A 22,053-nucleotide genomic window follows, 5' to 3' on the forward strand; every position below is an offset into this window, starting at 1 on the left:
GTGAGGATAATACAGGGTGCCTTGCTATTGAAAGCTGCTTTTTCAATCTTAGGAAGACACTTTTCCTTCCTATGCATAGGAAGTTCTCTTCTAGTGAGTCAACAACTCTCTTAGTTATCTACAGAATGACTGTGTATTATCAGTTTTTATAAGTGCATATGATAAGACTGTTTCAGTTTCCTTAATATGCTGCCTTTTAAAGTTTTTCATGTATTCTTGTGTTTGTGTATATGATGCAGGGAACCAAATTCAAAGCCATACCCATGGTAAATAAGCATTCTGTCATTGAGCTATATCTCTAGCTCCTAAAAATTGATTTTCTAATTCTCAAGGTAACTTATAAGACTTATAAGACCATGTTTATCTCTGCTGACTCTTTTTTATGATTAGGGAAACGAGTGGTACTAATGAAGAAGTTTCCCTTAGAAGGAGAGAAGATAGGCAGAGAAGCAGCATTATTTATTGTTCCATCAGTTGTCAAAGGTAAAATTCTAACCTGTCATACCAGTCTTTATGTACTTTTGATACTAACAAAGTCTACTAAGGAATCAAGAAATTTGTATTAATAGTTACTTGTTAGTTACTATTGCAGAATATGTTTTTAAGTTAATAGAAGAAAGAAAATCTGTTATAATCAGAAATATTTAATTTCAAAGTAGAATATTTGCTTCTTGACTTAATAGTAATGCTTTTGTATTAGTTTTTGAAAATAGGGTGGAGAAATGAGGAGGTAGAGTATTTAGGTTATAATAAGGGATTGTTTTCAAAGCATATGCTATGGATAGAATACTAATAGATACTTAAGTATTCTGGAAAATTTATATGTGATCGGGCCCTGTCTTGTACTGGCTACAAGAAAATGTCAGTAGTAGTTCTAATGTACTCTGCCCGGTAGTAGTATTTGGTAATGTTTAAATTATATAGATGAAATGTGAAAATTTAAGTTGAACTTTTGATATAATAGAATAATACAAAAGGTAGTGAATTTCAGTGCAGACCCTATAGCTAGCTAATTTTATAACTTTAGGCAAATTACTACTTTAAACATTAATTTTTTATTTGTAAAATAGGGACAATGCTGTTACCTACCCCATTTGATTCATATTGCAGGAAGAATTCAATGACAGATGTAAAATCATTTTGAAAATTATTATGTACTGGCCTAAGTTAGTAATAATTCTGATGGTATATTAATGACCCACCATAGATATCACAGTAGACTGTTAAGTCTTACATTAGACATGTTAAGTCTTACATTAGACATGTAAGACTTCACAGTACTTACATGTGTTTTATTAGTCAGCTCTGGCATCCCAGATACATTTTTCCACGTGTTTTGTTTGTTTTTTGTACTGGGAATCGAATTCACGACCTTGCACTTGCCAGGCAGGCGATGTGCAGCTGAGCCACTGAGCCATATCCCTGGCCCTTTCCCAGGTATTTTTAACTTAACTGTTGGAAGACTTGTAAATTTTATGACATTGTTAAGAAAGAAAAAGAGGAAGCAATTTCTGTAGTCTTTCAGGATTCTAAATGCTGCATTCACCTAAGTAAACAAGATAAAAAAGCTGGCTATCACTTGGTTTCAGGCCTTCTAATTCCAAATCTAATAATTTATATTATACTTAAGCTTTGAAAAAGCATGTATTTTAAAAATGAACACACAGTTCTAAACCTTTAAAATGATGGCATTATTCTTCATTTTTCTTTTACAGATAATACTAAATATACGTATGCACCAGGATGCCCAATTTTTTACTGCTTACAAGATATTATGAGAGTTTGTAGTGAATCCAGTACGCATTTTGCAACACTTACAGCAAGGATGTTAATAGCCTTGGATAAGTAAGAAATGTCATTAAAATATTTTTAATTAATCAAGTACATATGTGTGGTTGAAATAGTCTGATAGATCCAGACACTTTTGGAACAAAATAATGAAAGTAAAACATATATTAAGAAATGGTTTCCCAGTACAGTTGCACATATCTGTAATCCCACCTACTTGGGAGGCTAAGGAGGAGGATCACAAGTTTTAAGACAGCTTCAGCTAGTTAGTGAGACTCAATCTTAAAATACATAATAAGGGGTAGAATATAGCTCAGTAGTTCAGCACCCAGTACCACAATTTAAGAATAAAAAAGGAAAGGAAAAATGTGAGTTTTACAATTATAGTATATAAAGGAAAACCCTTAAGACCAAAATTGTCTGATCTGCTTATAGCATGTTTATTTTATTCTTCACAAATACTTTCTTAGCTTAAGAATTAACATTGTGGGGCTGGGGATTTAGCTCAGCGGCATAAGCGCCTGCCTTGCAAGCAGGCAGTCGTGAGTTCGATCCCTGGTACCGATAAAAACGAAAAAGACCAAAAAAAAAAAGAATTAACATTGTTCTGTTATAAAATAAGATTAGTATTTAATGTCTCTCAATCAATAAGTTCTTTTCTCCTGTTTTATATTTCTGTAACAGTAGAGCTAATATTACATATCTCTCAGTAGTTTAAATTTTTAAAGTACTTCATTTTATTTGAAAGGAATTTTTGTTACTATAACAGCACATATATTTTTAGATATTGTTGGGGACCAAGAATATATAGCTCAGTGGCACAGCACATGCCTGGCAAGCACAAGATCTTAAGTTCAATTTTGGACACCAAAAAAAAATTGTTTGCTGTGTCCATTAACAAAACTAGTATTAATAAATGAAGCCAAAACTAATTAAACTTTAAAAAAATGTAAATGATAATACTAGAAAATATCATATACCCAAGTTAGATAATGGTCTACTTTTTTTTCATCTCCACTTTTGAGCAGGTATTTCTACTATTATTTTTTTTTTTTTTTTTTTTTTTTGCCAGGTGGCTAGATGAACGCCATGCACAATCTCACTTTATTCCAGCTTTGTTTCGACCTTCTCCTCTTGAGCGGATAAAAACTAATGTTACAAACCCTGCATATGCTTCTGAATCAGGTCAAACAGAGAACTCAGTACATATGGGCTATAGTGCACTAGAAATAAAGAATAAAATGTTAGCCCTAGAAAAAGCAGATACCTGTATTTATAACCCTTTGTTTGGGTCAGATCTTCAGTATACAAATCGGGTAAGAATTGAATTTTAGCTGTGGTTTCAAAAGGCATTTCATTTCAAAAATTTTTTTACTAATAATAGATAAGTATATCTATTCTTATAAACATTAAGATAAAATATCTAAAATTCTTAAAGGGATTTTTTTTTGTTGTTTCTTTTTGTTTTGCCCTTCTAGGTAGATAAAGTGGTAATAAACCCATACTTTGGTCTAGGAGCCCCAGACTACTCAAAAATCCAAATTCCCAAACAGGAAAAATGGCAGAGAAGTATGAGCAGTGTCACAGAAGACAAGTACTACTTTGGTTTTATTACATATTGCTCTTTTTAAAACTTGAAAGTTAATGTTAAGACGTTGTTTAAAATGATGTGCATAATACCTATGCATTCTAATCATTACTTAGCTTGGTAATACATAGATTTCATAAATGTGTCATATTAATTTAAATTTCAACAGTGCTGTTTGTATTTTCAAAATTTCTTTTTAATGATTAGGGAACGACAGTGGGTAGATGATTTTCCTCTTCATCGAAGTGCCTGTGAAGGAGATTCAGAATTACTGAGCCGTCTTCTCAATGAGAGGTTTTCAGTCAACCAATTAGACAGCGACCATTGGGCACCTATTCATTATGCGTGCTGGTAAAGATTGCTTTTTTCTTTACTGAAAGAATGAATTTTTAGTAGTAAATATTATTATTTCTTATCAAACAAATATTCTACTTTTTCTACATGCTTGCCTTCTGAACATTCTATTTTGATGTTTTGATTGTAGTAGGTCCCCGACTTACAAAAGAGTTCCATTCTGAAAGAACATTTGTAAGTCAGATTCATTTGTAAGCCCAATAAAGTGAGTCTTACGTACCTTTGACACAAATATACAGTATAGAGGCCAGAGATTTAGCTCAGCAGCGTAAGTGCCTGCTTGGCAAATGTGAAGTCGTGAGTTCAGTTCCTGGTACCAAAATAAATAAATAAATAAAGCATAAGAAAACTTCTCACTTTCCATGTCCTCGTTTCTTTGAATTACACCAGTGGTTCAACAATTAATGTTATAAAAAAGAATGACATCTACCATCTTCTTGGTCCACTCTCAGTTTTTTCACTTCTGTTTCCGTGGTTATTCCTTTGCACTTTGTAGTTGTCGCCTCCACGTCCCCACTGCTTTTCCTCTTGCTTCCAAACATCTGGGCTTTGATTGAGCACTGTACTGCTGCACATTGCTACACTGTACAGTAAGCACACGGCAACTATGACAGTGTCCTACAGACACATGAGCTACTTCTGCGATTTGTTCACATCTGTGAATGTTCATAATGTGAGGCCCATTCTTATTCATAAAAATTTACAACTTTAATAGTTGTGAGTTGGGGACTAACTGGGCTGCATATGTCACAGAATTATAAGGTCTGCCCCATGGGAAAAGTACTTAGTACTGTCCCGTGGGAAAAGTGTTCTTAGGCATTGCAAAATACACATTAGGCTAGATAGTAACTAGTAAATGTCATTGCAGAATCCATGGTTGTCCTTTATTAACCCTTTCAGTGTTTACAACATCATATTTGACTGGCTTTCCTTCTAAGTACCAGCCTTGCATTCCAACTGCCCACTAGATAAACATTATGGTCACTTGCATTTTGTGCAGGAGGCACTTTGATTGCAGGAGTACCATCCCTCTCTTTAAACAATTTCGAGCCATGTGGAGAAAAGAGAAACATAAGCAAAGATGCAGTTGGGTAATGCAATAAATCCCATAAAAGAAGCATAAACAAAAAACTTTCTAAATATCACTTCAGTTGTTTTCTGTGAAAAAGCCAGTTCTTTGTAACATTTTTCAGGTTTATCTTACATTGAAATCATAGCTTTGCTGAAGGATTTAACAAATATGGAGCCCCTTAATTTGTTAACTGTTGCTTAACTCTTACAGTATTATGTTACTAATCCAAGCCTTCAGAGCAGGGACCGGGTGTCTTACATATTTCATCATCCACATTGGCTAATATAGCATCTACATGTAGAACTGACTTTGGGCCTATTTTGTAAATCATAATCAGGCCTAAAGATGAGACTGTTTTTTCTTAAGTTTATGATTTACTTTCTAATTCTGAGTCTATTTTTGTTTGTTTTGATGCTTGGGGGTTGAACCTAGGATCTTACACATGTGAAGTACATACTTCACCACTGAGCTACACTTCAGCCCCTGAACTTATTTCTGACTAAAAAGTGTATCTCCCTAATGTACAACTTTCGTAGTTTATATCAGGTGTTTTCTTTGTCATCTGTTCTAGCTTACATTTGAAGTTATATTTTCTCTTAGTTGATCAGAGATAGAAACTCTTTAATTGAACTAAAATAATTAAAAATTTGTTAAGCATTGAAAACTTTGTATCAGTGTCTTAGTCTGTTAATCCTTTCTCCTCTGCCCCAGAGAAATCTCTTGGAAATATCAACTAAAATTTGGATTTTTTAGAAACATTTCAAATGACACTTTTTTAGTGAGTTTTACTTTTTTATAGGTATGGAAAAGTTGAGGCCACTCGCATATTATTAGAGAAAGGAAAGTGCAATCCAAACCTTTTAAATGGACAGCTGAGTTCTCCTCTGCATTTTGCTGCTAGAGGAGGACATGCTGAAATAGTACAGATCCTTCTAAGCCACCCAGAAATTGACCGAGTAAGTTACTTTCCACTTGTTCTCTGTTTAATCTTTAAATAATAATGACACTATAGTGTTGTTTTGCAATTACCTCAGCTGAAAAATAAAAATTTCACTTTTTAAGACTAATCATAGAAGCTATGCTTTTGAACATAAATTATTTTAAAAACGTTATTGTTGTAAAATATATGTCACATAAAATTTATAGGTTTAGAGCTGAGCATGGTGGTGCATGCCTGTGTATCCCAGCAATTGGGAGGCCAAAGCAGGATGATCACTGCAAGCTGAAGGCCAGCTTGAACTACATAATGAAACCCTATCTCAAAAAGATTTCTTTTTAAATTATAAGTTTAACTATTTTTAGGGTGTGGTTGATTGGTATTGCGTATATTTATGTTATTATATAACCATTAACACTGTCCCTGTACATAAAATTTTACCTCTTCATTTTATATTGTACTTCTCACAAAATACCTTGAAAAAGGAAACGTTTTTCTGTTTTCTAAAATTTTTTATAAAAATATCAAATTGATTAGTGCTTTGAGTCTTTTGTCTTTGGCAGTTCTTGTTTAAATATTGTATTACTTAGTTAATATTCACTTACTACTGAAACTCTGATTAATTTTGTAATGTCTTTTTTCCTTCTTCCCCTCTACCTTTCTAGCACATAACAGACCAACAAGGAAGATCTCCATTAAATATTTGTGAAGAAAACAAACAAAATAACTGGGAGGAAGCAGCAAAGTTGTTGAAGGAGGCTATCAACAAACCAGTAAGAATTATCTTCATAAGGGCCAGGGATTTAGTTCAATAGTGTAAGTGCCTGCCTGGCAAGTGCAAGACCATGAGTTCGATCCCCAGTACCAAAAAAAAAAGAATTATCTTCATAAATATTGAGAGCCACCTATAGTATTAAACTAATATGCTGGGCAGAACTGTTAAAAAAATATTGTATTAAAAAGTAAAGTTTAAGGGGCTGGGGATTTAGCTCAGCGGCATAAACACCTGCCTTGCAAGCAGGCGGTCGTGAGTTCGATCCCCAGTACCGATAAAAATGAAAAAGACAAAAAAAAAAGTTAATTTATAATTAGTAATGACATTAGTATAGATAACTGGTTAGAAGAAATTCATTTATGCGCAACAGTTTTAACGATGATAAAAGTATCAATAATTTTAAAAACTTTAAAGATTTGAAAACGAGATAGAAAGATTTCTACCATCAGTTAAAGATGAAAAAAAGGGGTGGGGATTTAGCTCAGCATAAGCGCCTGCCTGGCAAGTGTGAAGTTGTAAGTTTGATCTCCAGTACTAAAAAAAAAAAAAAAGAATGAAAAAAACCTTAATCCAACCAGATAGAACTCAGTTATTCTTTTCAAGCATTACCAATAGAAGGACCATAAGTGTTTGTTGAATATCTCTCAGACTTTTAACATCATGAAATGTTAAAAATGATAACATCATGAAATGTTAAAAATCACCCTCTTTGAGGAATATTATTCATACCCATACCAAACTCACTTGTACACATTTTATCAAAACAATTCAAAGTGCATATGACAGGTAAGGAAATAAACAGAGACACCTTTATTTTCTACCTCATTACAATTTATTTCCTAACTCTAGTAATAACACTTTTATATTTTAAATGGATAAAAGGAATTAGGTACCTTGATCTAAAATCAGTTGGGAAAGTCTTCTCTGAGTTTCGCATTTCTAAACAGTTCTTGTTAGCCAAGGATGCTTTGTAGAAACCAAAGCCCTATTTCCTATGTGGCCTTTCAAGCCAGCCTGGCCCCTGAGATGTGAGCTGCACCCAGGCAGGTACTCAGGCCAACCCCAGAACCCAACCGCAGACAGTGGCCCAGCCATGTACTGTGGGTTCTCCTGAGCCTGGTCTGATGGTCTAGATAGATGGCTGCCACTGTTGCAGAGGTGGCTGTGAGCTCTGCTGTAGAGCATGTGCTGAACCATGCTGTGTCTGGTGGCTTCAGTGAGGGAAGCAGTGGCAAGCCCTCAAAGCCAGATGTCACTTACCAGCAGCCTTGGGAAACCCAGCTGCTGCAGCAGAAAGAAGAGTCTGGTATGGTAGCCCTTGCTTATTTGAGATAAAAGTGTTTTTGGAGTATGTGGAACCAGCCTAACATTGAGCTCTGTGACTGTTTCATTGAAGTACTGAGGTAGTGCAGAATTGCAGACAGACTAATCACGAAGTTGATGTTGAAGAACTGGGAATTCAGTCCCAACTAAGTTACTTTAAAATGGAAATGTAGTTAGTAATGGGAATGTAAAACCATTAAATTCAGCCTCATTATAGCTTCAAGATGGTGATTGGAAGAGGGTGTGTTAGCCATACAGAAATCACCAGATAGTCTAGAATTTGGCCAGATATTCCTGTACCCTCCTTAAATCAGCTGTCGTGATGTTGAACTAATTACAAAAAAGTTATTTTCTTCACCTCAAATAAGTAAAATGAGTTGGTTTGAAAGTTATTTAGGGGCATAAGATGCTTCCCACAACAATAAATATCTATTGAGAAATTACCACTACTTTGGAATTTTCTGAACCAAAGGAAGAAATAGCTCAAAATTCATTGTTCTATAACTTTTGCCTGCAATGTATTCCATTATATACTCTCTTATTACAAGTTATTAGTGGTACATATTTCTTCAGTATGATTTACAGCCCCTTAGACTCATGAGGTACTTGACTAACACTAGGTTCAATTCTAAATCTTTCATATGATATTTCCATTTTACATTAGATACTAAAATATCTTGTCAATTTGGAATTAGTATGTTTTTAAAAGCTATTTTCCTTAGTTTCCTAAATCAAGGAACCATTGATTATTTGGTAGAAAATAATCTAGAAATTATAAATAATGGAAGTAAAATTTATTTTTTTTTTTTGTCTTTTTCATTTGCAATGCAGGTGCTTATGCTGCTGAGCTAAATCCCCAGCCCCTGGAAGTAAAATGTTTTAAAATATTGTCAACAAGTTCCCATTTGAACCAGTTTTTCTGATATTTTCTGTATTAGAAATCTGCTAGTGCTAGGTTTGGTGGTGCATGCCTATAATCTCAGGACTCTGGAGGCTGAGGTAGGGAGATCTCTTTGAGTTCAAGTCCAGTCTATGCTACATAGTGAATTTAAGACCAGCCCTTATATAATGAGACCGTCTTAAAAAAAAAAAAAAAAAAAAAAAAGCTGTAATAAAGGATATGAAGTTAAAAGTAAAGTATCTTCATGGATGTGACACATAATTTTTAAGCAGGTTACATAATTTATTTTCATTCTTTGTCCCAGTATGAAAAGGTACGAATATACAGAATGGATGGGTCATACCGTTCTGTTGAACTAAAGCATGGAAATAATACCACAGTGCAGCAGATAATGGAAGGCATGCGTCTCTCTCAAGAAACTCAGCAGTATTTCACTATTTGGATTTGTTCAGAAAACCTTAGTAAGAAAGTTTTTATTTTGTTGTGCAAACTTTTTTATTCCTTTTTTGGGAGTCAGTTGGTAAACTTTAGTATAGCCTATATTTAATTATTGACTTTTAAATTTAAAATAATTTGTGTTCTCTTTTATATAAATTACTAGTGTTTAAAATGCTGAAATAGGTTAATTCCTGGGCTTATCCCTTGTTGTTTTCAAAGTTGTAGCAGCCCAAATTTTTGTTCTCCTACAATGGCATAGGATTTCAAAACCATTAAGTGTGACTCATACAATTTGTCTTTATTTTCTGTGTTAATCTCAAAATAATACAGATGTTCTTTTTCTTTACATTAGTTTATTGTCAGGCCTTTTTAGCTAAAATCTGTCACAGTATTATAGAAACATAATGATTGATGTGGTTGGTTATCAAATGGCTTAGTTGTAATTTTAACACTATTCATTATGTCATAATTGAATAGGCTAAAACGGAATTAAGAATTTCAGTTATCTTTTTAAGAACAATTAGTTACCTACAAATTAGATAGTAATAATGATTAAATAATGGTTTAAGTCTAGACCGTTAAATTAGGTGTATTTGGTACTTTAGTAGAGCTAGTTGAATATGGCATTTCTATGCATTGATACAATTGATTTATTTTTACATTACCATTTATAAAAGGAAAAATGTTTTTCAGGCCTTCAGCTTAAGCCTTATCATAAACCTTTGCAACATGTTCATGACTGGCCAGAAATACTTGCTGAATTGACTAATTTGGATCCCCAAAGGGAAACACCACAGCTTTTCCTAAGAAGAGATGTGAGACTTCCTTTGGAAATTGAAAAAAAGGTTTGCTTAGAAATTTTATTTATAGTCCTTTAAATACACAAAACCTATGGATACCTACCATAGACACTAGAGGCAGAAACTGCTTATTGCTGTACTAAGTTGTTTTACTTCTGTTTTTCCATTCAGCCCTTAAATCCCAGGGGTGTTTATATAGTTTCAGTTATAAAACCTTTGGTTGGTATTTTTTTCCTTTCTACTCTCATTGTTTCATTGTCATTGTTTTTTAAGAAAGAAACAGAAAAACTATCATTAAAGAAAAAAATTAGCAATGAGATAGGAAAAGCATTTATACAGAGATATATATATTTTTTAAGAAAGTGATGTCAAAGGTAAACTTAAGGGCTAATCAATTGTATACAGTTTAATTTCAAGGAAGGTGTGAGAGAGAATAGAAGAACAAAACCTGAATATATTTGCAAGAAAGACATAAGAAAGTTGTTTTCCATAAGAAGTAACTATTCTTGACTAAAGCAGAGAACTACATAGGTAGTAAAAAATAAGAATAAAATTTTCATTTAATAGATCTGTCCCAAACAAGTACTTTATGCCTGCTTTTGATTTTAGGGAAGAGGTGAGATAATATCTTAAGAAAGATGAATGAAACAAGGGAAAAACCTAGAAGAAAGCTTATAACAACTTTAAGTATGTTAATCTAAATATAATTATAACTATGAAAAATAGAAAATAGTTTCCTACACATGTACACTAATAAAATTTTTAAAAATTTAAAAAAAAAATCAAACATGTTTTCATGACAGAAACTCAGAAAACTAAGAAAGGACTTCCTTAGCATAACAAAAAACATTTATGAAAAACCCATAGCTAACATCATGTTCAAAGGTAAAAGACTTAAAACTTTACTTCTATGATTACAGAACAATTGAAGAGTGCCTTTAACACCCTGTGATTTAGTAGTATACTAGAAGTTTTAACCAGAGCACTTAGAAAAGGAAACTAAAGTCATCCAAATTGGAAAGGAAAAAGTAAAACTATTTCTTTTTGCCAGTGTCATGACCCTATATATAGGAAATCCCCCAAAATCCATTAAAAAAGCTACTCAATCTAATGCATTGATTTAGGAAAGTTACAGAACAAAAGCTCAACAAACAAAAAGCAATTTACATTTTTATTTAGCACCAGTGAGTAATCCAGAAAGGAAATAAAAATATACATTAAAATAGCACCTAAAGGAATAAAATAACTAGGAGTTAACAAAAGAACTTCAAGATTTGTGTATTGCAAATACAAACTATTGCTGGAAAATATTACCTAATTAGAAAGATATTCCATATTCAAGTTTAAGATTATTAATATTTGAGCTGTTGGTACTAGCACAGTAATCTAATACACAGGACAATCCCTAACAAAATTCTAACAGCCTTTAGTGCAAAAATGTAAAAGGTGGGGCTGGGGATTTAGCTCAGTGGCATAAGCGCCTGCCTTGTAAGCAGGCAGTCGTGAGTTCGATCCCTGGTACCGATAAAAAGGAAAAAAGCAAAAAAAAAAAAATGTAAAAGGTACAATTACAGAGGGCTTCAGGTAGTCAAAACAATCTTGAATAAAGAAGAATAAAGTTAAGAAATTTATATTTCCCAATTTCAAAACATACTACAATACTCAAATAATCAAAACATTGTAGTAGTAACATAAGTATACAGACAATGGGATAGAATTGACAGTCCACAAACCCATGTATGCATCTGCAGTTAATTTTTTTTGGCAAAAGAATGACTTCAGATGGTACTGGAATAAAAAATTGACCACTTATACACTGCAGATGAAAATGTAAAATGGTACAGCCACTGTAGAAAATAGTGTGGTGGTTTTTCAGAAACCTGTGCATGAATTACCATGTGATCAGCCCTGCCTATTCCTAGATATATGTATCTGAGAGAACTGAAAACAGGGACACGAAAGAATACGTGTCGTTGTTCACTGTAGCACTGTAGCTAAAAAGGTGGGAACACCCTGAATGTCCAGTAGAGGTATGGATAAAGTATATATGTAGTATATGCATACAGCAAAATATTATTCAGGGATTAAAAGGAATCTAATTCAGATATGTGTCCCAACATGAATGAATCTTGAAAATAAACTAAATGAAACAAACCAGGGACAAAAGGGCAAATATATTGATTCCACTTATATTAAATAATCTAGAATAGTAAATTCATAAAGACACTAGATTAGAGGTTACCAAATGTGTTGGGAATAGGAGATAGGTTTTATTGTTTGTTTTTAAGTGCTGGGGATCAAAATTAGGTACTTATACATGCTAAGCATATGCCCTACTGGAGAACTACACCTTCAGCCTGATGTAAAATGGCCATTTGGGATAATGAAAAGCTGAAGAAATAGTAGGTAGAAGCACAATACTGTAAATATTTTAATGCCACTGAACTATACACTTGAAAATGGTTAAGTGGCTAAATTTTTATGTTGTGTATATTGTTACAACTTATGTTTTACATCTATAAAATCCTCAAGTAATGCAGGGTGTGGTTGTGCATGCCTGTAATCCCAACACTCAGGAGGCTGAGACAGGAGAATCACCATGAGTTCAAGGCCAGCCTGAACTACATAATGAGATGCTGTCTCCAAAAAAAGTACTCACATAATCTCAGCATATTGAATCTACCTTCTTTACTCTTGTAATATTTTTTAAATTGTTTGGGAGAGGTCAGGAACATTTATGATAACACCTGGATTATAAATAAAATTGTGTGTTATACTGTAAGGTAAATGAGTAAAAAGATGTAAAGCTTTGTTAATTATTAAGATGAATCAGAGTATCATGATCACTGCTAAAATAGTTACACTTTTATTCATTATAGAATTGAGAAATTTCTGTTTGCAGAATTTGAAAAAAATGGAATTATATTTATTGAATAACATCATTTTTTAGGATAACAACATCCTAATTGCAATAGAAAAGAATAGTTGTTTATTAAAATTCATTTATAATAATATTGGGAATTGTATCTGTTATCTAGTTAAACCTTTCAAATTTACCAGATCAGTGTTTTTGTTGTTTGGTTTTTGTTTTTTTGTGTGGAGACAGTGTCTCCCTATGTAGTACATAGACTGGCCTTGAACTTATTGTGTCACTATGCTGGCCTCAAACTTGTGGCAGGTCTGCTGAGTGCTGGGATTACGGGCATGGACCACCAAGCCTAGCTCCAAGTCAGTTTTTATTAGAAAAATAAACTTTCATTCTATCTTTTTTTCCCCAACATTAGAGAAATTTTTAAAAACCTAGGAAACGTAGACATGATAGCGCATGCCTGTAATCCCAGCACTTGGGAGGCTGAGGAAAGAGAATCACCACAAGTGCAAGGCCAGCCAGGGATATATAGTGAGTTCAAAAGCAGCTTAAACTACTTAGGGGAGACCCTGTCACAAAAAGCCAAATAAAAGTTGAAGAAATACAATTCACTCCATAGAGTCATTCATTAGATTCAATTTTAACATTTTGCCACATTTACTTTATCTTTTCATTTCTTAGTTTTCCTCTGTGAATCATTTTAAATTGAATTGCAGATGTCATGACACTTCGTCTCTACCTATACTGGTAGTATTTTCTAAGGACATGCCTACATACATCACGATGACATAATTATATACATAATACCATTTTTAGCCTTACAAAATTAGTATTTCCATAATAACAGATTTTTCCTTTTTTTTTTTTTTTTTGTCTTTTTCCTTTTTATCAGTACCAGGGATCGAACTCGCGACTGCCTGCTTACAGGGCAGGCGCTTATACCACTGAGCTAAATCCTAATATTTTTTAAAAATCTCATAAGCAGCATCTAGTCAAGTTCATACTTTATGTTTAGCTCCTTAGTCTCATTTCATTTAAAATAGTTCCCTCATTTTTGTATTTTCATTAAGTTCTATTTCAATTTCTTTTTATAATATTCTAAAGAATATTATACATTGGAAAATAGAATTTAGCTTAACAAAAATAATTCTATTTTCCAGCTTATAGTATTTGATATACTGTATTCATTCAGAAACTATAATTTAAAATCTTTGCTTTAAAACAAGCTCTTTTAAAGTTTCATTTGTCAAAAGTTAACTTTCAGGGATCATTTCTATAGCTAGTTAAAATTATATTTGTCACCATGTGTGTGTTGACACACATCTAGAACCCCAGCTCTAAGAGATGCTGACACAGAAGGACATCACTGCGAGTACAAAGCCAGCCTGGACTACATAACAAAGACCTGTCTCAAACAAAACAAAACAAAAACATTACATTGGTTCTAAGATTTGACACACTTATGTTCTTTGAGGTTCATTATTATATTGTATGAAGTGTAGATAATAGAAATATGTTTTGGGGATATAAATCTTGGGTAAACTTACACCAAAAATTCTCCACATCCACAAACTGATGGTAGTACACAGTCAGTTCAGTGGTAGCAAACTGCATTCTATGGACATGTTGTGCCTGCTGCCTATATTTGTGAGCCTGAAGGTTAAGAATATTTATATTTTTTAACAATTAAAATATTCAGAAGAACAGTATTTCATGTCATGTGAAAATTGTCTGGTGTTCAGATTATCTATTAAAAACTCATCTGGAACGCAGCTGTACCCACATGTTCATTTTTTGCCTGTGGCTATAACATGCTGTAATGGCAGAGTGCAGTAATGAAAACAGAAATTACATGCTTTGCAGAACTCAAAATATTACGGTCTTCCTCTTAGGAAATTTTGCCAACTCCTGCTCCAAACATTAACAGTTCACTAAAAAAGAGATATATGTAGTTTTTCCTTTTCCTTTACTATACTATAGCAAGTTGTACATTTTTCAAGAGAAATTGTAGCCTAGTAACCAGATTATACATTTTCTTTTAAGATTGAAGACCCCCTAGCTATTCTTATTCTATTCGATGAAGCCAGATATAATTTACTGAAGGGCTTTTATACGGCTCCTGATGCTAAGCTGATAACATTGGCAAGTCTGTTGTTGCAAATCGTTTATGGAAATTATGAAAGTAAGAAACACAAGCAAGGTTTTCTAAAGTAAGTATTTAAGGCAAGTTTTACACAGTTTTTTTTTTTTAACCCAAGAAGATTTTTACATGTTATTAGAAAGTGTACATTGGTTTGAAATTAATAGTACAAGCCATAGAATGAAAAGAAAAAACAAAACTACTATGGAAAAGAATTCTTAAAGTTTACATATAGCCACTCCCCAAGACAAATGTAAATGACATGAACTGCAAACATGTACAAATAAAATTTAGAAATTTTTAAAGGAATTCTGAAAGTTTTACTTTACAAACTTATTTCCCTTATGGAAATATTCCGTAATTTTTTTTTCTTATATGCTTACAAACATGTACTAAAATCTGATTTATATAAGTATATATAAGTACTAAAAAAACTTCATAAACCTGAAGCAGTTAAGAATTCTGCTATAGGGGCCCGGGGATTTACTTCAGTGACATCAGTGCCTGCTTGGCAAGTGCAATCTCTGGTACCAAAAAAAAAAAAAAAAAAAAAGAATTCCACTATAAAACCAGTTTCATGTTCACTGAGAGAAAACATTGAATAGTAAGCACATTTAAGTTTATTGTTTTTAATTTTAGTATATGTACTGCCAAAGCAAAAGCACTGAATTTTCAAAAGTATTTTCTGATTATTGAAGAAGAAACGTTTCTCTAAACTGATCGCTTTAAGATCAGCAATTTTTTTTTGTCACAAAGTTTGAACAGTTAATGTTTTTAAGTTCTCTGATACTTTAAAAAAGCCATTTGTGACAGAAGCATTAGCATGCTTTCGTTACTAAAGGTGACTTATTTAAAAGATGTTAACATGTGCTTACAGTGAAGAAAATCTAAAATCCATTGTACCTGTTACCAAACTGAAAAGCAAAGCACCTCATTGGACAAATCGAATACTTCATGAATACAAGGTAAGCTGTTTAACAGAAATAAAAAGACATATTATAGGCTAGATGATTTTTTAATATTTTAAATATAGTTATATTAAATTCATAATCCAGAAATTAAAAATGTGTCTTTTTGTTCACACTACTTGAAACTGAAAGTACTGTAGCAAGATATTTTTATTATTAGTAATATAGACTCTTTTACTATCTTGTATATGTTCAATACTATGATACAGATGAGACAAAAATTAGAAATATTATACTATCCCTGCCTGAGACACTTAAAATCTAATAGAATAGACAATATTTTTAATATTAAAAATACAAAACATTAAGTACTTTTGGATTATGTGCCATGATTTTCTTCACTGGGGACAACCTTGAGTTTAAAAGTGCTTATTTGATCTATATATTCGAAGGTACAGTTCTTATATCTTTATTTTTATTTTACCTTAAATGTTTTTATAGAGTCTTAGTACAAGTGAAGGCATCAGTAAAGAAATGCACCATCTACAGCGCATGTTCTTACAGAATTGTTGGGAAATTCCTACATATGGAGCAGCTTTTTTTACAGGACAGATATTTACAAAGGCAAGCCCCAGCAATCATAAAGTCATCCCTGTGTACGTAGGAGTGAACATAAAAGGTCTTCATCTCCTCAACATGGAAACTAAGGTAAACTTTTTAGCTGGCTTTGTCCAGTCACATTTATTTTAATATCTGAAATAAAAATATCAGCCTACATGAAAAATCCAGAAACGACATACATATAGGACCATTCATTGTAGTTTTATTCATTGCAAAAAATAAGGGTGAAAACTAGAAGATTTAGAAGTGTTAATATTAATTACGTTACATTTCTGCTTTGGAATACCTTTCAGCCACAAACTCAAACGTATCATTTGCAGAATGATATGTTTACAAGAGATATCTAATGAAAAGGGTACTGACCAATATGTAATGTGCTACTATTGTTGTTCAAATGTAAAACAAATGTATTTATTTCCTAAATGGTAATTGGAAAGTAGAATTAAAGAGGACCATATACCTCTTAGATCAAAATACTGTTTAAAAAGTACCATAAACTGAATGACTCACAAATGGCAAAGATTTGTTTCTCACAGTGTGGAAGCTGGAAGTGTGAGATCAGGGAGGCAGCACAGTCAGGTTCTAGGGAAGGCTTTCTCTGTTGCTGACAACTTTTGCTGTATCCTGTCACATGGGACAAAGAATCAGGTTGCTGTCCAGAGACCTTTGTATAAAAGTACTAATTCCAGAGCTGGGTGTGGTGGTGTACACTTGTAATCACACCACTTGGGAGACTGAGGCAGAAAAGTCTGTGCAAATTCAAGGCCAGCCTGGACTACATAGTGAGGTCAAGGCCAGCCTGAACTACATGGTGAGACCCTGTCTCAAAAAAACCCGACAAACAAAAATGAAATAATTATACCAAATCAAAAAGGCTCTACCCTCATTACCTAGGTACCACACTTCCTAATACCATCGGACTGGGGCATAGAATTTCAACATACTAATTTGGGGAAGTGACATATTCAGTCATCAATAATACTGTTTCACAACTTAAAGTTTTTAACTATATGAGTATATTACCTGTTCAAACTATCAGTTAGGTTTAATGAAAAGAATGATGACTTTAAACATAAAAATATAGTATACACACAATTACTTCTCGGCCTTTTGGCTAAGATTAAGTGTAGTATGTGACACAAGGGCTTCATTTTGAAAATCAGGATTACTTATGAGAAACTTCTGGGGGATAGGATAAAGTTTGGAGGTGATTATGAATTTCCATGATAGCACTAAGGTAGCATCTCCATCAGAAATGTGTTACTCTCTGGTTTTTTTTTTTTCTAATCAAAGTTGTAATATGAAATACCTGATTATTAACCATATTTGACATGTTTGAGCAAAAATGGATATCTTTTTCTGGTTTTAACTGGAATGTAGTGAAAACCAAATCATGTTTGTTACGAATGGACCATTTAGAAACTGGGCCTGGTGACACAAGCCTATAATCCAAGTACTGTGTGAGGGTAAAGCAGAAGTCCAGCTTGAGCAACTTAATGATTTGGAGAGCCTGTCTCAAAACAAATTTTAAAGGACTGGGGATATTGTTTACTGCAGCCCTGGGTGCAATCCCCAGGGTAAGGATTTGGGAGAGGGGACTGTTTTCCAAATCGACTACAGTAATAACTAAGCTTATGTATTGTTTTTCTTGTTTTTAAGTTTTTATTTTCATAATATATGTTTGCAGTACATACTGATTACATTCCTTGTGAAGAGTTGAGATATGTACAAAAAATCTTAATTCCCTTCTCCACTGTCATCTCCTTCCATCTCTTACTGTCTTTAGCATTTGAAAAAGACCTGTCTACCTCCGGTTGTCTTTTATTTTGCTCCTCATTTGTATCTTGTGTTTCTCTGATTTACTTTACTTAATATGTCCAAATTTATCTTACTTTATGGCAGAGTAGTGCGTCATTATATTTAAATACCATGTTCTGTTTATTTATTCATATATTAATAGACATAGAAGTCACTTCCAAGTGATTTTATGAGTTGTGCTGCTATAAACATGGATATGCATATATCACTGTAATATGATGTCTTTAATTCTTTTGGGAAGATAGCTAAAAGGGAAATACCGTGGACCTTTGATTTATGAACTCAGTTTGTTCGTGGGAGCTGGTTGGAACTCAAGTTGATTGTAAATCAAGCCTATTTTTCCCCGTAAGAAATGAGAAATATCCATAATACATTCTGAACCTCCCAAAACATCCTTAACTTTTTCATAATAAAAAGGGGTTGTATAATGTTTGTAAGTTAACAGAAACATGGATTTTATACTATACTCACCATTCAAATTGACATCTTTGGCTTGCAAGAAGGGCAAGGTGGTTACAGTTAATGTTTGGAAGGAACCTCCCCTTCTGTAAGAATGTCAGAATTTGGCTCTTTGGTGTCCTTTCTTTCCTTGAGCAAGTCTGTAGCCCACTAGCATCTGCTTCAGGCTTACTAGGTTTCAACATTTTCAGAACTAAGGTTGTCCATTTTTGTCTTTTCTTTAACACTGTTCTGTAGTATGCCATGACATTATCATTCATTAAGCAAGTGAATGCAATGAGTGACCTTTTGTTTGTGTGGGTGGGTCTTTACAAATGTTTGTAGCTCTATCCATTTTTTGAGAATTTCTTTTATTTCAGAAGAACTTTGCTGCACTATTGTTGCTATTCCCCCTTCTTTTCAGAAAGCTCCTCTGCTGCAGTTCTCTGTTGCTCAGCCAGAAGTTGCTGAAGTTCCTCTGTCATATATAATTGTACACCATACTTTATTCCAGAAAGGTGTTAGTGTCCTCAGACATTGGCTCAGGATTTCTAAGGTAACCCCACACAGGAAAGGATGCTGTAATGTTACTTCCAGAATTCTTTAAGGATTAAATCTGCATCTGAAACCATCTGGAAGCACTTCAGGAGCAGTTCCTTGGGTATAAGTTCTTAAAGTCAGTTATAACTTGCTGGTCCATAGGCTGCAGTAGAGGAGTTGTATTAGGTGGCAGGAAATTGACTGAGACACATGGGAATTCTTCAGCCAGTTCTTCCAAATCTGAGCAGGAGCATTGTCCATGAAGAGAAGAGCCTTGACTGGTAAACCTTGTCACTTAGATACTTTTTAACAGTAGGACAGAAAGCCTACTTGATCCACTCAAGAAAGAATATTCTTCTTACCTAGGTTTTTGTGTTAGATCGCCACATAACTTTTCACCTATTCTTTGTGATTTTATGTGTTCTGAATGCTCTACAGGTCTTAAAGTGATAAACCAAAAGAGGTTTTATCTTGAGTTAATTGATATTGTATGTTTTCCTGGGCATTTTCTTCCAGAAAAGGCCAATTTCATCACAGTTGAAAACTTGATGAGAGCAAAAGCCATTTCTGTGTGTTACTGTTTCAAAGTAGTGTATGTAATTTTCAGCAGCCCTTTTTTCACCACTGGCTACTTTACCATGCCTACTTATGCTATGAACTCTAGTTCTCACTTTAAAATTCTGAAACTACCCATTTCTGGCATGAACTGTTTCACTATCGTCACTCATTAATGATCTTTACAAGATCTGCATATGTAGCCCTAGCTTTTTCACAAATGATAGACTCAGATAGGCTATAACCTGCTATCTACTTCCGTTTATCCACTAGTAGTAGACATGTCATCTGACACTGTTGATTGTGATTTACTAATTTGAGTAATACCTTTAGCAACACAAGCTTCCTTATATACATCTTTTCTTTGTAAGATAGTCGTAATGTTGGATTTTGACATCCTGTAGATATTAATGAGATCGGTCACATGAATGTCTCACATTTCTACACAATTTCCATTAGCTTTTCTATTGCAATTGCTTTCTTTACCTTTCCTTTCTTCCTTAGCTTTTTTAGCTTTTGGGGGACCATATTCATAAGCAGTAATTGTAGTGATCATATAAAGCACTGACTGAAATCACATCCACAAATACTCATATCTGGGGCTCAAAGACTGACCTTTACATAAGCTTTTCTAGCATTTACAAAGGCATAAGCAGCTGGCATTTGGGTCATAACACAGGACTTTGGTCTTAAGTTAACCCTAAAATTCCAGTTGTAACCCAAATTATTCATATAAAGAGCATTTTATATCATTTACAAATTCTTTTTCATAGACTGGATTTGTTATATTGTCATGTGATAATGTGCCATTTCTCTGAGCTGTGTTTTATGTTTAATTTTTGATGATAAGTTTCAGCGATAGTACAGAAATTTAGGTAGCATACAGATGAAGGTTTAGTAATGTCTTCTATTATGAATAATATTCTGGTTTAGGAGTGGAATGTGTATGTATGATAGCAGTAGCAGGCATAAGGATGATAGCATTCTTAGTTAACATACTGGATTTTCAGGATACAAATACAAATAGGAATACGTCGGTATATAAAATGATGACTGAACCAAAGGATAGACATTTTTGCAGTTTATTTAATCATTATTTCTGCTGTATAAGCCATTGATAAATTTATGCCATCTTGGAAGCTCTGTGATAATTACATTTTTCATTCATCAAATGTACAAACACGCAGCTTATCTTCAGTTGGGTTAGATTCATTAAGATCTCCTGTGGTGGAACTTGACAGGCTTTATTAAAATAAACACCTTCGTGTGCAAAGAGTCTTCATTTGCATTTAGAATACATATGACATTAGTTTCTGTTGAAGTCTCAGGAAAGGCCAAAATATAGCTGCTTTTTGTATCAATTATTTCAACCTTTTCTATCTTGTTTCTCTTTGAAATAATTAAAGTTGCCCTAAAAAAAATACAATTCAGCCAATTTCATACATTTAGGGAGACTTCTGCTTACATAAAGTGTATTCAGTAGATAAATGCACTGTGTAGTGGCTTACTATGTTACCATAGTGAATATGTTTCAGTCTTCACAGCTGAACTCTACTTTTTTGATATGCCTTCAATCTTAGTAAAGACTACCACACCCAGGTGATAGACTGTCTTTTGTTCATGTCAATGTATGTTGACCACAGCTCCCTTCTGAATTGAAATTGGTTTTTTAAACACCGAGATAAGTACCATCCGTGTGAGTGATGGCAGCGTCACTGTTGCCTGTCAGCTGTGTATTACTTTGACTTTGGTTGTTTTCCCTTTTCTGCTTTCAGCTGTCCCTTTCAGCTACTTCACTTGTGGCTTTTTATTTGCCTCACTCAGCACCTTACCCATTATAGATTTTAACCCCTAATGAGCGCTGCTTTTCCTCCTGGAGCTGACTGATCCCTTAAGATCACCATGTGGCCTTTTGGCTCTTCAGCTGCATTAACTATTTTCATTATTTGGGATTTCTCACTGTCTATTAGTCTTTAACAACAAAATTTGATTTTAACTTCTGTGTTCAATAACTTCTGTGTTCTGTTGAAAAATCTGATTTCCTTATAAGTGAAAATTGCTGTATCTCACAGGGTTTTGCCTTTTTGTTTGCTTTCTATAAGTCAAGTCACTTTGAGGCCATACTGCATTGAGACTTTGGTTATAAAAACTTTAAATGATCAATCCAAAAGATAGTTGGTTTAAGATA

General features: G+C 33.5%; 2 protein-coding genes across 6 annotated transcripts in view; one reads left to right on the plus strand and one right to left on the minus strand.

The window, feature by feature from the left end:
- Positions 1-22,053, minus strand: part of Ankib1 (ankyrin repeat and IBR domain containing 1) — a 177,575-nt gene that overhangs the window by 142,407 nt on the left and 13,115 nt on the right. The window lies entirely within an intron of this gene.
- Krit1 (KRIT1 ankyrin repeat containing) overlaps positions 1-22,053 on the plus strand; it is a 43,756-nt gene that overhangs the window by 16,244 nt on the left and 5,459 nt on the right. For 2 of the 3 annotated variants that reach the window (XM_003475095.5, XM_013158259.3), the window contains exons 4-15: positions 391-483; positions 1,716-1,845; positions 2,861-3,104; positions 3,267-3,382; positions 3,584-3,727; positions 5,602-5,758; positions 6,405-6,512; positions 9,043-9,199; positions 9,870-10,021; positions 14,889-15,055; positions 15,863-15,950; positions 16,395-16,601. In XM_003475095.5, coding sequence (XP_003475143.2) covers positions 391-483; positions 1,716-1,845; positions 2,861-3,104; positions 3,267-3,382; positions 3,584-3,727; positions 5,602-5,758; positions 6,405-6,512; positions 9,043-9,199; positions 9,870-10,021; positions 14,889-15,055; positions 15,863-15,950; positions 16,395-16,601 — 1,763 coding nt within the window. The remainder of the gene's footprint in view (positions 1-390; positions 484-1,715; positions 1,846-2,860; positions 3,105-3,266; positions 3,383-3,583; positions 3,728-5,601; positions 5,759-6,404; positions 6,513-9,042; positions 9,200-9,869; positions 10,022-14,888; positions 15,056-15,862; positions 15,951-16,394; positions 16,602-22,053) is intronic. The other variant, XM_013158260.3, reaches the window with a different exon arrangement.

Source organism: Cavia porcellus, unplaced genomic scaffold, assembly GCF_034190915.1.
Source record: "Cavia porcellus strain 051 isolate PalLab524CR breed Dunkin Hartley unplaced genomic scaffold, mCavPor4.1 scaffold_2, whole genome shotgun sequence".
NCBI lineage: Eukaryota > Metazoa > Chordata > Mammalia > Rodentia > Caviidae > Cavia > Cavia porcellus.